At 50.1% G+C, this 14,629-nt stretch overlaps 1 protein-coding gene across 1 annotated transcript; it reads right to left on the bottom strand.

Moving 5' to 3' along the window:
• Positions 1–10,462: 10,462 nt before the first annotated feature.
• Positions 10,463–12,315, bottom strand: LOC147980694 (uncharacterized). The gene is made up of 2 exons (XM_087513493.1): positions 11,556–12,315; positions 10,463–10,837 (listed from the first exon to the last, which is right to left on the bottom strand). The coding sequence occupies exons 1-2, from the start codon at positions 12,228–12,230 to the stop codon at positions 10,676–10,678; spliced, it is 837 nt and encodes a 278-aa protein (XP_087369619.1). The 5' UTR covers positions 12,231–12,315; the 3' UTR covers positions 10,463–10,675.
• Positions 12,316–14,629: the final 2,314 nt, after the last annotated feature.

Genomic DNA, 14,629 nt, shown 5'->3' with positions numbered 1-14,629 from the left:
TACAAGAGCTTTGTGATGAACTTCAATATGCAGGGGATGGAAAAGACCATTCCTGAGGTATATTCAATGCTGAAATCAGCGGAGGTGGAAATCAAAAAGGAACCCAAGTGTTGATGGTGAATAAAACCACTAAGTTCAAGAAAGGCAAGGGTAAAAAGAACTTCAAGAAGGACGGCAAGCGAGTTGCCACGCCCGATAAGCAAGCTGCCAGGAAGAAGCCAAAGAATGGAGCCAAGCCCGAGACTGAGTGTTTTTATTGCAAGGGAAGTGGTCACTGGAAGCAGAACTGCCCCAAATACTTAGCGGACAAGAAGGTCGGCAACACTAAAGGTATATGTGATATACATGTAATTGATGTGTACCTTACCAGTACTCGTAGTAGCTCCTGGGTATTTGATACCGGTGCGGTTGCTCACATTTGTAACTCAAAGCAGGAGCTGCGGAATAAACGGAGACTGGCGAAGGACGAGGTGACGATGCGCGTCGGGAATGGTTCGAAGGTCGATGTGATCGCCGTCGGCACGCTGCCTCTACATTTACCTACAGGATTAGTTTTAAACCTCAATAATTGTTATTTAGTGCCAGCTTTGAGCATGAACATTGTATTAGGATCTCGTTTGATTCGAGATGGCTACTCATTTAAATCCAAGAATAATGGTTGTTCTATTTATATGAGAGATATGTTTTATGGTCATGCTCCGTTGGTGAATGGTTTATTCTTAATGAATCTCGAGCGTAATGTTACACATATTCATAGTGTGAATATCAAAAGATGTAAGGTTGATAATGATAGTCCCACATACTTGTGGCACTACCGCCTTGGTCACATAGGTGTCAAACGCATGAAGAAGCTCCATGCACATGGACTTTTAGAGTCTCTTGATTACGAATCATTTGACACGTGCGAACCATGCCTCATGGGTAAAATGACCAAGACTCCGTTCTCAGGAACAATGGAGCGAGCAACCAACTTATTGGAAATCATACATACTGATGTGTGCGGTCCAATGAGTGTTGAGGCTCGCGGTGGCTATCGTTATGTTCTCACCCTCACTTATGACTTGAGTAGATATGGGTATGTCTACTTAATGAAACACAAGTCTGAGACCTTTGAAAAGTTCAAGGAATTTCAGAGTGAGGTTGAGAATCAACATGACAGGAAAATCAAGTTCTTGCGATCAGATCGTGGGGGAGAATACTTGAGTCACGAATTTGGCACACACTTAAGAAAATATGGAATAGTTTCACAACTCACGCCGCCTGGAACACCTCAGCGTAATGGTGTGTCCGAACATCGTAATCGCACTCTATTAGATATGGTGTGATCTATGATGTCACTTACCGATTTACCGCTGTCATTTTGGGGCTATGCTTTAGAGACTGTCGCATTCACTTTAAATAGGGCTCCGTCGAAATCCGTTGAGACGACACCGTATGAATTATGGTTTGGGAAGAAACCTAAGCTGTCGTTTCTAAAAGTTTGGGGATGTGATGCTTATGTCAAGAAACTTCAACCTGAAAAGCTCGAACCTAAATCGGAAAAATGCGTCTTCATAGGATACCCTAAAGAAACTATTGGGTATACCTTCTACCTCAGATCCGAAGGCAAGATCTTTGTTGCCAAGAATGGGTCCTTTCTAGAGAAAGAGTTTCTCTCGAAAGAAATAAGTGGGAGGAAAGTAGAACTTGATGAAGTATTACCTCTTGAACTGGTAAGTGGCGCAGCTCAAGAAAATGTTCCTCAGGTGCCTGCACCGACTAGAGAGGAAGTTGATGATGATGATCATGAAACTTCAGATCAAGTTGCTACTGAACTTCGTAGGTCCACGACGACACGTTCCGCACCAGAGTGGTATGGCAACCCTGTCTTGGAAATCATGTTGTTAGACAACGTTGAACCTTCGAACTATGAAGAAGCGATGGCGGGCCCAGATTCCGACAAATGGCTAGAAGCCATGAAATCCAAGATAGGATCCATGGATGAAAACAAAGTACGGACTTTGACTGACTTGCCCGATGATCGGTGAGCCATAGAAAATAAATGGATATTTAAGAAGCAGACAGACGCGGATGGTAACGTAACCATCTATAAAGCTCGGCTTGTCGCTAAGGGTTATCGACAAGTTTAAGGGGTTGACTACGATGAGACTTTCTCACCCGTAGCGAAGCTGAAGTCCGTCCGAATCATGTTAGCAATTGCCGCATTCTATGATTATGAGATATGGCAAATGGATGTCAAAACGGCATTCCTTAATGGTTTCCTTAAGGAAGAATTGTATATGATGCAGCCGGAAAGTTTTGTCGATCCTAAGAATGCTGACAAGGTGTGCAAGCTCCAACGCTCGATTTATGGGCTGGTGCAAGCATCTCGGAGTTGGAACATTCGTTTTGATGAGATGATCAAAGCGTTTGGGTTTACGCAGACTTATGGAGAAGCCTGCATTTACAAGAAAGTGAGTGGGAGCTCTGTAACATTTCTCATATTGTATGTGGATGACATACTGTTGATGGGAAATGATATAGAATTCTTGAAAAGCATAAAGGCCTACTTGAACAAGTATTTTTCAATGAAGGACCTTGGAGAAGCTGCTTATATATTAGGCATCAAGATCTATAGAGATAGATCGAGACGCCTCATTGGTCTTTCACAGAGTACGTACCTTGACAAGATATTAAAGAAGTTCAAAATGGATCAGTCAAAGAAGGGGTTCTTGCCTGTATTGCAAGGTACGAGATTGAGCACGGCTCAATGCCCGACCACGGCAGAAGATAGAGAAAAGATGAGTGTCGTCCCCTATGCCTCGGCCATAGGGTCTATCATGCATGCTATGCTGTGTACCAGACCTGATGTAAACCTTGCCGTAAGTTTGGTAGGAAGGTACCAAAGTAATCCCGGCATGGAACACTGGACAGCGGTCAAGAATATCCTGAAGTACCTGAAAAGGACTAAGGATGTGTTTCTCGTTTATGGAGGTGACGAAGAGCTCGTCGTAAAGGGTTACGTCGATGCTAGCTTCGACACAGATCTGGATGACTCTAAGTCACAAACCAGATACGTGTATATTTTGAATGGTGGGGCAGTAAGCTGGTGCAGTTGCAAGCAAAGCGTTGTGGCGGGATCTACATGTGAAGCGGAGTACATGGCAGCCTCGGAGGCAGCACAAGAAGCAGTCTGGGTGAAGGAGTTCATTACCGACCTAGGAGTCATACCCAATGCGTCGGGCCCGATGACTCTTTTCTGTGACAACACTGGAGCTATTGCCCTTACCAAGGAGCCCAGGTTTCACAGGAAGACCAGGCATATCAAGCGTCGCTTCAACTCCATTCGTGAAAGTGTTCAAAATGGAGACATAGAGATTTGTAAAGTACATACGGAACTGAATGTGGCAGATCCGTTGACTAAACCTCTCCCTAGAGCAAAACATGATCAACACCAGAACTGCATGGGTGTTCGATTCATCACAACGTAACTAGACTATTGACTCTCGTGCAAGTGGGAGACTATTGGAAATATGCCCTAGAGGCAATAATAAAATGGTTATTATTATATTTCTTTGTTCATGATAATTGTCTATTATTCATGCTATAATTGTGTCATCAGGAAATCGTAATACATGTGTGAATACATAGACCACAACACGTCCCTAGTGAGCCTCTAGTTGACTAGCTCGTTGATCAAAAGATAGTCATGGTTTCCTGACTATGGACATTGGATGTCATTGATAACGGGATCACATCATTAGGAGAATGATGTGATGGACAAGACCCAATCCTAAGCATAGCTCAAAGATCGTGTAGTTCGTTTGTTGTAGCTTTTCCGAATGTCAAGTATCATTTCCTTAGACCATGAGATTGTGCAACTCCCGGATACCGTAGGAGTGCCTTGGGTGTGCCAAACGTCACAACGTAACTGGGTGACTATAAAGGTACACTACAGATATCTCCGAAAGTGTTTGTTGGGTTGGCACGAATCGAGACTGGGATTTGTCACTCTGTATGATGGAGAGGTATCTCTGGGCCCACTCGGTAATGCATCATCATAATGAGCTCAATGTGACCAAGTGGTTGATCACGGGATCATGCATTACGGCACGAGTAAAATGACTTGCCGGTAACGAGATTGAACGAGGTATTGGGATACCGACGATCGAGTCTCGGGCAAGTAACGTACCGATTGACAAAGGGAATTGTATACGGATTGATTGAATCCTCGACATCATGGTTCATCCGATGAGATCATCGTGGAGCATGTGGGAGCCAACATGGGTATCCAGATCCCGCTGTTGGTTATTGACCGGAGAGGCGTTTCGGTCATGTCTGCATGTCTCCCGAACCCGTAGGGTATACACACTTAAGGTTCGGTGATGCTAGGGTTATAGAGATATTAGTATGTAGTAACCCAAAAGTTGTTCGGAGTCCCGGATGAGATCCCGGACGTCACGACGAGTTCCGAAATGGTCCGGAGGTAAAGATTTATATATAGGAAGTCCAGTTTTGGCCATCGGGAAGGTTTCGGGGGTCGCCGGTATTGTACCGGGACCACCGGAAGGGTCCCGGGGGTCCACCGGGTGGGGCCACCTATCCCGGAGGGCCCCATGGGCTGAAGTGGGAGGGGAACCAGCCCCTGATGGGCTGGTGCGCCCCCCCTTGGGCCTCCCCTGTGCCTAGGGTTGGGAAACCCTAGGGGTGGGGCGCCCCCCACTTGGCTTGGGGGGAAGCCACCCTTGGCCGCCGCCCCCTTGGAGATTGCATCTCCTAGGGCCGCCCCCCCCCAAGGCCTCTATATAAAGAGGGGGGAGGGAGGGCAGCCGCACCCTTGCTCTTGGCGCCTCCCTCTCCCTCCGTAACACCTCTCCTCCCCGCTTGCGCTTGGCAAAGCCCTGCCGGGATCCTGCTGCATCCACCACCACGCCGTCGTGTTGCTGGATCTTCATCAACCTCTCCTTCCCCCTTGCTGGATCAAGAAGGAGGAGACGTCTTCCCAACCATACGTGTGTTGAACGCAGAGGTGCTATCCGTTCGGCACTTGGTCATCGGTGATTTGGATCACGACGAGTACGACTCCATCAACCCCGTTCTCTTGAATGCTTCCGCGCGCGATCTACAAGGGTATGTAGATGCACTCCTCTCTCCCTCATTGCCAGATGACTCCATAGATTGATCTTGGTGATGCGTAAAAAAATTTAAAATTCTGCTACGTTCCCCAACACATATTTCCAACAGTGATGAAGGCGGTCTTCAGCCTGTCGGCCGTGCTCAGCTTGATCTGGTGATACCCTGAGTATGCATCCAAAAAGCTCAACAGCTCGCATCCGGCTGTGGATTCAATCACTTGGTCGATTCTTGACAGAGCAAATGGGTCTTTGGGGCATGCTTTGTTGAGGCTGGTATAATCAATACACATGCGCCACTGCTTGTTCTTCTTCAACACTAGGACCGGGTTGGCTAACCACTCTGGAAAGAATACTTCCATGATGAAGCCGGCTGCTAGAAGCCGGGCTATCTCTTCTCCAACAACTCTTCTCTTCTCCTCCGACAGGCGGCGCAAGGGCTGCCTGACTGGCTTGGCATCGGACCGGACATGTAGCTTGTGCTCGGCGAATTTTGTCGGAACACCCGGCATGTCCTTGGGAGACCATGCAAAGATGTCCCGATTCTCACGGAAAAAATCGACGAGCTCGCTTTCCTATTTGCTGTCAAGGTTTGCACCTATAACAGTGAGCCTCTCCTGGTGCTCCGGGTCCAAGGGTATCTTTTTTGTTTCCTTTGTCGGCTTGAACGGGCCCTCGACTTCCGACTCCTTGGGGTTGGTTGACATTTCCGGCTGCTTGCCGGCCATCGCCACAACCCGGTCAAGGAGCCGCTTCTCAGTCGCGATCATGTGGGACTCGGCTAACTGGCTGCTCTCTGCTGCGTAGGCGGACGACTTCTTGTAGTCCCCTGCCACGGTCAGGATTCCCTTGGAGCTCGGCATCTTCATCTTCAGGTAAGCATAGTGGGGGACCGCCATGAACTTGGCCAGGGCAGGCCGGCCAAGTAATGCATGATAAGGGCTCTCAAGGTCCACCACCTCAAACCAGACTGGCTCTCGGCGGAAATGATTTTTGTCCCCGAAGAGGACATCTATCTGAGTCTTGCCGATTGGTGAGTAGGAAAGGCTAGGAACTATGCCATGGAAAACAGTCCGGCTGGGCTGAAGATGTCTCTGCTTGATTCCCAACTTCTCCATGGTATCTTCGTACAGAATGTTGATGTTGCTGCCGCCATCTATCAGAACTCGGGAGAAGCGAGCAGCTCGCCTCTCCGTGGCAAACGTGGCATCCAACACCAGAGCATAAGAGTCGGGATTGGGCATCACCTTCGGGTGGTCGGCTCTGCTCCAGCTGATGGGCTTCTCAGACCAATGCATGAATTACGGGGTCTCTGATGCTACCGCATTTACTTCTTGTCGCTGCTGCCGTCTGCTGCATCTGTCGTCGGCCACGCTGGTGAACACGACATAAGCTCCATGCTCTTCAGGATAATCATCTTGTATGGCGCCGACTGGCCGAGCCACCGGCTGCTGTGGAGGAGGAGGCGGCGGGCCGGCTGGCGGAGGGGGCTGGAGTCCGTCACCCTTGGCGATTCTGGTGAGCCAGTGGCACTTCCGAGTAGTGTGATTGGACGGCTTCGCACCACTGTGAAACTTGCAGGGTGCATCGAGAGTCTGTTCGTACGAGAAGGCGGGCAGCCAGTTGGGCTTGCCGCCCTTCTGGCGTTTGGGAGGAGGCTGCCCTTCTGGCTGTTGATCTTCGACTGTTGCCACCTACCGGCTCGTGGAAGCCGGCTGCATGGCCTTGCGCTTGTTATTGTTCGGTTGTTGTCGTCGTCTGTCCTCACCAGCCGGGGGCCGAGAAGCTTGAGGGGCCACCTTGCCTGACACATTGACTTGAATCTCCGCCTTCATGGAGGAGTCGGCCGTGACGTATTTGTTTGCTATGATTAGCAGTTCGTCGAGGGTCGCCGGCTCGTCGCAGAGAAGCTTGTGCTTGAGGAGGGTGCCCTCTCGGCACCCGTAGTGAAGTACTCGATGGCCTGCACCTCGTGCACGCCCTTACAAGAGTTGCGCAACTCGGCCCAGCGCGTGAGATAGTCGCGAGTCGACTCGTTGGGGCCTTAGACGCATAAGGAGAGCTGGCGAGGCTTGGGCGGCCACTTGTACGTGCTAGTGAAGTTGCGGATGAATGCTTCAGTAAAATCAACCCAGCTATTGATGTTGCGAGGCCTCGGGCTATTCAGCCAGGTCCGGGCTGTGCGATGGAGCATGAGCGGAACGTACTTCACGGCAACGCGCTTGTTGCCGTTGACGATGCTGACGGCTGTGGAGTAGTCGACCAGCCAATCCTCCGGCTTCACGGAGCCGGTGTACTTGGGTGTATCTCTCGGGAGATTGAACCCTTTGGGGAAGGGCTCATCTCGGATGCGGGGGCCAAAACAAGGCAGACCCAGCTCATCTTCTTCTTCTAGCGCCAGGGATCGATTGAGGCGATCGATCCGATGGCTGGCATCGTTTTCTCTGATACCTTCTCGGCGGCCAAGGCGATCGTCGAGTGATGGGTGCTCAACAGGCGGCGGGGAAATGCGCCTCTCCCTGCGGGGAGGAGGCGGCGGACAGTCGTCTCGCCGCCGCACTGCTCTCGGGCGGCCATCTTGGTCGCGCTCGATGGTGATGTGAGTCCAGCTGCGGCTCGCAGCCGGCTCCTTGTCTCTTCTATCGCGGACGCCACCAGTCGGTGTCCGGGATGTCGCGCCTTGATCTCGGCGAGGAGGGGGGGTCATCGTTTCGCCGGTTGGGCGCTTCAGTGCGGCACCCGGCATCTTGCTGTTCAACAGCCGCGTCGAGGAGCTGCTGGAATCGCTCCGTCATGTGGCGACACTCGTCGTCCTCAAGCTTGTCTAGCTCGTCTGCTACCGCCTGGGCAGCTCGTATGTTCTCTGCAGGCGTGGCGTATACGGGGCGATCTGTCCCGAACATGCTGGCGATGGTCGCGCCACGCTGCCGGACCAAGCCAATGCGGCTAGGCCCACCAGGAGCCGGCGTGCCGCCAACAGCATGGTCCATCTCCCGCTGGTAGGCCTTCGAAAGGCGTCTCATGCTGGCCAGCCGGTTGGCGCTCTCGACGAGCTGTACGCGGCGTGCTTCCAGCGTTTCAGCGTCGGCGTCTTCCGGGATAGGCGCAGCCAGGTCTTGCATCGCCGCCTGCAACGGATCCTGGCCACCTCCGCCAGAGTGCTCGTCGTGACTGATGACGAGCACCTCCGTGACGGTGCTGTCGCCGCTGTCCGCGCGAGGAAGCGGCTCGCCGTAGACCACCACGTTGGAGGGGAACGCGTCAAACGATGCCGTGCCGGAGTCGACCAACATCGGGTCGGTGGAGCCAACCGACTCCAAGTCAGCAACAGGCTTGCTGGCGACGTGGAGCTGATCAAGGAGGCTCACGAGGCGGCTCTCGGGGCCATCGGTGCCCGCATCAGACGCTGGCTCGTCGGAGAGGCGAATCTCACCAACAAGATCGGCGAGGCAGCTCGCCGCGCAGGCAACCTCCACGCTGTGCAGCGCGTCGGCGCAGGCGCCGTCTGGCGTGTCGGGCTGGCTGCGCTCGCTAGGAAGGAACAGGGTTCCCGTCCAGAACAGGTCTCCGGGAGACAGTGCACCTCGCCCCACGGTGGGCGCCAAATGTCGGGGGTTGGGTGCGACATATGCCAATGGATGGCTTATCATGGTGGGAGCGAGTAGAACGTCGCCGGTGCCTGGAAGCGGGATAAGGCGTAGACACGAACGCCGGCGCACTTTACCCAGGTTCGGGGCTCTCCTAGGAGTTAACACCCCTAGTCCTGCTCTGCGGGGTCTCCGCATGATCACTAAGGCACTAGTGAGTACAATGGTGCTCCTCGAGCTGTATGCTAGAGGTAGAAGAAGGCAAGGCCTGCTTTCCTCTTCCCTTAGGTGTGAGTCTAATTCTAACAGGTTCCAACCCTTTGCATGGGTATCCTTGGGGGTTTATATAGGCCTACCCCCAGGGGTACAATGGTAATCTGGCCGGGTGTAGGACCCGGCTGTCAGTCTCTCTAGTCGTCGTCTTCTCCGCCGACTGCTGGGGCCCGCCGCCTGGTGGGCTCCGCCGGCTGGTCTGATACGGAGCCGACAGGCCGCCTCCGCCGCTCACGGGTCTTGCCGGCTGTGGATTATTGTTGTCGTGATGCTGATGACGCTTGCTTGGTCAGGGGAGCGTGGCTACAGTCCCGCCGCCTGGGGGGAGATCACTATAGCCACCCCGCGTCTTATCTGGTTGATGGTACGTGGGGCCCCGAGGAAGGAACGGGCCGACTGCTGGGAGCCGGCCTCCCTCGGGTCCGACTGGTGAGGCACCCACCATCTTCCGGGCTCTCGTTGACCGACAGGGCCCACCGTCTTCGGGCCGTACCGACAAGCGGTCGTGGGAACAGGGCTTCGCCTGTCAGGAATGATGTCAGGGGGCGGAGTGTCTACAGTGTCGCGCCGGGCGGAGATCTCCGCCTGTACGGAGCACTGTGGCCACGCCCGGCCTTAGATACAGGGGGATGGGCTACACTGCAGCCACACCCTGTCTTGTCATCTTAATGGGGGGCGCAGACTTTGAGGGCACCATGGGCCGACTGCTAGGAGTCGGCCTGTCTTGGAGCCGCCTTCCCGAGTATGGCCGTCTTCCGGGAGTCGGCAGCTCGGCCAGCCGGCCGCCGGAAGGCGGAGTTCTATCTTGACGTCTTGAGGGGCACAGCCGGCCCCGATGTCTTGAAAGGTTCTAGGGTTCGGGTTAGGCTACACGTGACCCATTACTCCGACACAGAGTAACATTATGATCCACAAATATCTGAAGCGAGGGTCAATGTAATTCTGGATAACTCGTAATATTTTCACAAAATGATTAGGAGTCAGTTATCTCATTTTCATCAAGTTGGTATAACAATAAGTGCCTGATAATACTAATACGAGATGTGCAACCATAGCATCATGACAAGCAGCAGTGCGTGGAAATAAGCTGTGTTCAAAATAACACGGACTTACATGGTTAGTGAACATGCTATCCTTCCAGCTGTCTTAAACATCAACAAGTGAACTCCTGCACGATTCCAATGTATTAGAACCACATCACATGCTGAATGATTTGCAATACCTAAATACAATACTCACCATACAATCTACAGTGGCTACATATGAAATCTAGCTGTGAACCAAACACTTTTTAGTAATCACCTACCTTACTAATTAGTTTGTTATTATCACTTATGGCACTGATTATACAGCTTGTACAACGCCTAAACGCCCTTGTCATTTCTTCAGCATACAAAAGGCAGTGACTGGTGAAATCACAGCAGCCAAACTACGCCATTCGTCATCAGGTCCAGAACGTGAGGCAGAGAACATCAACAACACAAAGCAGCATAGATAGAAGCCATAATTATGGCAATCAGTCATTTTTTATCTATAATTATGTAGCATCCATTGACGATAAAAGAGAGTAGCATAGTTCCACAAACCAACACTTGACGGCAGACAGAGACATCCTGAAGCAGCACGATTCAAAGTCTTAATAACTAAATAAAGCAAAGTGCATTACACAGCTCCCAGCTAGCAAAAACCATTTACGCCGACATCCTAAGCTTCTATCTTCTCAACTGGTGCATCAAGCATCAAGGCCTTTGTCGGCTTCGCCAAGATGTCGGTGAACTCCTGGTACGGCGCCTTGGTGAAGGTCGTCTCCCTCCAGAAGTCAGGGGTGAGGAATCCATAGGTCTTCATCAGGCAGTCGAAGGTTGCCTGGAAACAAAAGAGTTAACAGCTCATGTTGGCAACTAGTCAACGCAAACAAGAATGCATTCAACCTGACTGACAGGAGTTAAGATCATCATCTGTACAGATGATAAGAACCGACTGGTGTGAAATAAAACAGATCTTGGCACCCATAGTATAAACATAGAAGAGATTAGATGCTCAACCAGAAATGTCTAAAATGGTTGTAATACACCCATAGTATAAACAGAGAAGAGATTAGATGCTCAACCAGAAATGTCTAAAATGGTTGTAATACACCAGTATCACCCTGTTAGAATAGATGCTCAACCAGAAGTGTCTAAATGGTTGTAATACATGAATACAAAATGTATTAGAACACATGCCATGATCCAGCAACTCGAAAATGCATTACATGAACAACTAGGAAAAGCATCTATACAAATGAGCTGAACTGTTTAAAAAAGTTGCAATACATTTTCAATCAATCAATTGAAGAACAAGCAGAGTAAATCAGCAAACAGTATGCAAGCTTATATCTAACAAGTACTTATAATACTTAAAGTGAACATCCTACACTATGCACAAAGCAATCATCAACTTCCATAACAGAACAGAAGATTCAGCATATTTAAACTGAACATTCTACACTATGCACACATAATGCAAGCAATTATGTACTGAAAGTAAAGTACCAACGATGGGAGCATCGCAGAATAAGGAAAAAGGCAGGGGAAGTTTATACCTTGACGAAGTTGCCAAGTGTCTTGGTGGATCCACGCGAGGAAGTGAAGACATCATCAATACCAGCGAACTGGAGCACCTTCTTGGGGACACGAGCGGCGACGATTCCAGAACCCCTCGGGGCAGGCACCATGCGCACGGTGACAGAGCCGCACTTGCCGGTGACCTTGCAGGGCACGGTGTGGGGCAGGCCGATCTTGTTCCCCCAGTAGCCCCTCCTGACGGGCACGATGGAGAGCTTGGCGAGGATGATGGCGCCGCGGATGGCCGTTGCCACCTCCTTGGCGCACTTGACGCCGAGCCCGACGTGGCCGTTGCTGTCGCCGACGACGACGAACGCCTTGAAGCGGGTCCGCTGGCCGGCGCGGGTCTGCTTCTGCACGGGAGTGATCTTCATCACCTCGTCCTTGAGCCCCGGGCAGAGCTGCTCCACGATCTGGTGCTCCTTGACGGGGAGCGAGTGGAGGTAGATCTCCTCCATCTTGGTGAACCGGCCCTCCTTGACGAGGCGGCCGAGCTTGGTGACGGGCACCCACTTCTCCTCCTCCTGGCGAGGGCCACGACGGCCGCCGCGGCGCCCGCCACGGTCCCCGCGCCCGCCGCGCCCGAAGCCGCGGCCGAACCCGCCGCGTTCGCCTCCGCGGTCGCCACCACGCTCGCCGCCGCGGTCCGCCATGATTGTTTGGGGGTGGGGGGTTGGGGGCAGGGAGCTCCGACGGGGGAGATAGGGTCTGGAGGCTGTGGCGGCGGTGAAGGGTGGTAGAGAGCTGGGCGGCGAGATGGGGTCGTTTATACTTCATACCGAGGGCGTGCGGGTGGCTAGGGTTTCTGGGAAGGCCGGAGTGGGCTGGGCCGTGGGCCAAATGGGCCCTCTCTCGCATATCCAGATCTCTTTTCCAGTCGCCTCTTTGTCCCAATCGGGTCACAATAGAGGAGAGCACTAGTTATGAGCATCTCTATAAAAACTAGATGATGCCCCGCACGTTGTTGCGGGAATATTTTGCAGTATTTTAGTGAGATTTTGGTTATATGAAATATGAATATTTAAAATAATAGTTTTTAAAATTATATATGAAATAAATTTAATATCATAATAGAATGAAATTTTACATGCATGCATGTTTGCATATTGAAGTGGATTTTTAATATGCATAGTTGCATGTTGAGGTGAGCCTTTCCTATACAGTTGAATGATGAGGTGGCATGCTTGCATGTTAAGAGAAATATGTTAGTGGGGGCTAGCTATTTAGATATAGAAGATATAAGCCGCGCTTCTAGAATGAGCTGGTTGACCTATACCACCGTGAAGAGATATTGTGGCGGCAGCGAACGCGTCTGCAATGGCTCGTCCATGGGACAAAAACACGTATTTTTTTCATCTACGGGCTAGCAGACGCAGGAGGAAGAACTAGATAAAGTCGTTGCAACTGCCGGACGGCCGAATTATGGAGGACAGGGATGAGCTCGAAGCGGTGACCACAAATTTCTATGAAAATGTGTACAGGTCGGAGGGAGCGCAGAACATGGACCAGGTGATTAACACGGTTCCTCAGAAGGTCACGGCCGAGATGAACACAAATACTTAATGCTCTGTACACACACGAAGAAGTTAAACTAGCTTTGTTCCAGATGTTTCCTTTAAAGGCACCGCGGCCAGACGGTTTCCCTGTGTTATAATTAGATTATAACTGTCTTAAGCAGTTATTTAGTGTCCAAAGTGTCGTGTAGAAGCACAGACGCCTTCTTTGTGTAAAGGCACCAGATCCCTACGGAGAGGCACCTATTCATTCAACAGACACTTTGTACAAGCGTCTCCTCTTGTAACGGACATCCTGAACAGACGGGAATCCTTATATAAATGCATCAAGTCAATGATCAATGAAGAAGAAGTTCTTTCCAATCACTTCGTTTGTTTACACGTTATCAACACGAGTCATATTTACAATCCCTATGGGTACTTGAGTAGAATCAAGGATGCTTTATCATGTCGGATCAACTCGTACCATATTAAACTATAGAGATATCCGTCAAAATAGTTTTCATAATGAAACTTATGATGACAACAAAGAGGAATATCTTCTTTTTACCATATGCAACGGATATGGCAAGCACATTCTCTAGGTATCATCATAGTTGTACTACACATACTACAAAATCCGTAGCACATGTTGCGTACGAGATAGTTTTCCAAAGTATCTTTTGCATGACAAACTTGGCATTCCCGCTTTGGTCATCATTGACATTGGATTGAAACCGAAATTAGCAATTCCATTGGTTTATGATTATTATGGTGCTAAATTCTAACAATATCTGGATTTTGTGTGCACTACATGTGACGCAGGGAAGCTAATTTTAAGGCTCGCGCACCTTAAAGTCTACGCTGAACCACTCAGACTCCTTGAATGCATCAAGTTGAGGTAAGTGACTCTTCCCAACCATTTGAGTGGACTATTCAGGTATTTCATGGTTCTAAAAGACGTATCTACACGATGGTCTTAAGTGTGTGCTTTATTCACATGAAACCATTGGCTCATTATCCTGACATCAATTTCAAGCAAATCGAATGGATAACATTGCGGAATTCTCCTTCAATGCCTTCTCTATGGCACTCGGATTGAAGTTTAGCAATTTTTCCTAATGTCTAGACTCAAAATGGTTTGGTAGAATCCTTTTATCCAAAGAGTTAAGCTCATTGCATTATCTTTACTTTGGAATTACAACTTACCAACTTTACGTTGGAGTCATGTAGTTTTACACGCTCATGACAAAACTGCATAACATTATTCCTCTTTATCTTTGATACGTGGAAATCTACCAAGTATTTCCCATCTGCGGTAATTCGGTTGCATACCGATATCACCACCCGACATACGTCATTGGCCCTCAACATATAGTTGGGATCTATGTGAGGAATAACTATATTTCTGTCAATACCTCGAGCCCCTCGAATGGGGAGTTATTCAAGGCCAGTATGTTGATTCAATGAGGAATATTTCCAGGCATTATGGGGAGAATTCAAGTACAATAAAGAATGCTAGAAAATTAGTGGAATGTTCAACACATTTCTGCCTCAAT

The sequence above is a fragment of the Triticum urartu genome, chromosome 3A (genome assembly GCF_056163025.1).
Source record: "Triticum urartu cultivar PI428250 chromosome 3A, HENAU_Tu73, whole genome shotgun sequence".
NCBI classification, from domain to species: Eukaryota; Viridiplantae; Streptophyta; class Magnoliopsida; order Poales; family Poaceae; genus Triticum; species Triticum urartu.
This window is presented reverse-complemented; position numbering and strand designations above follow the sequence as displayed.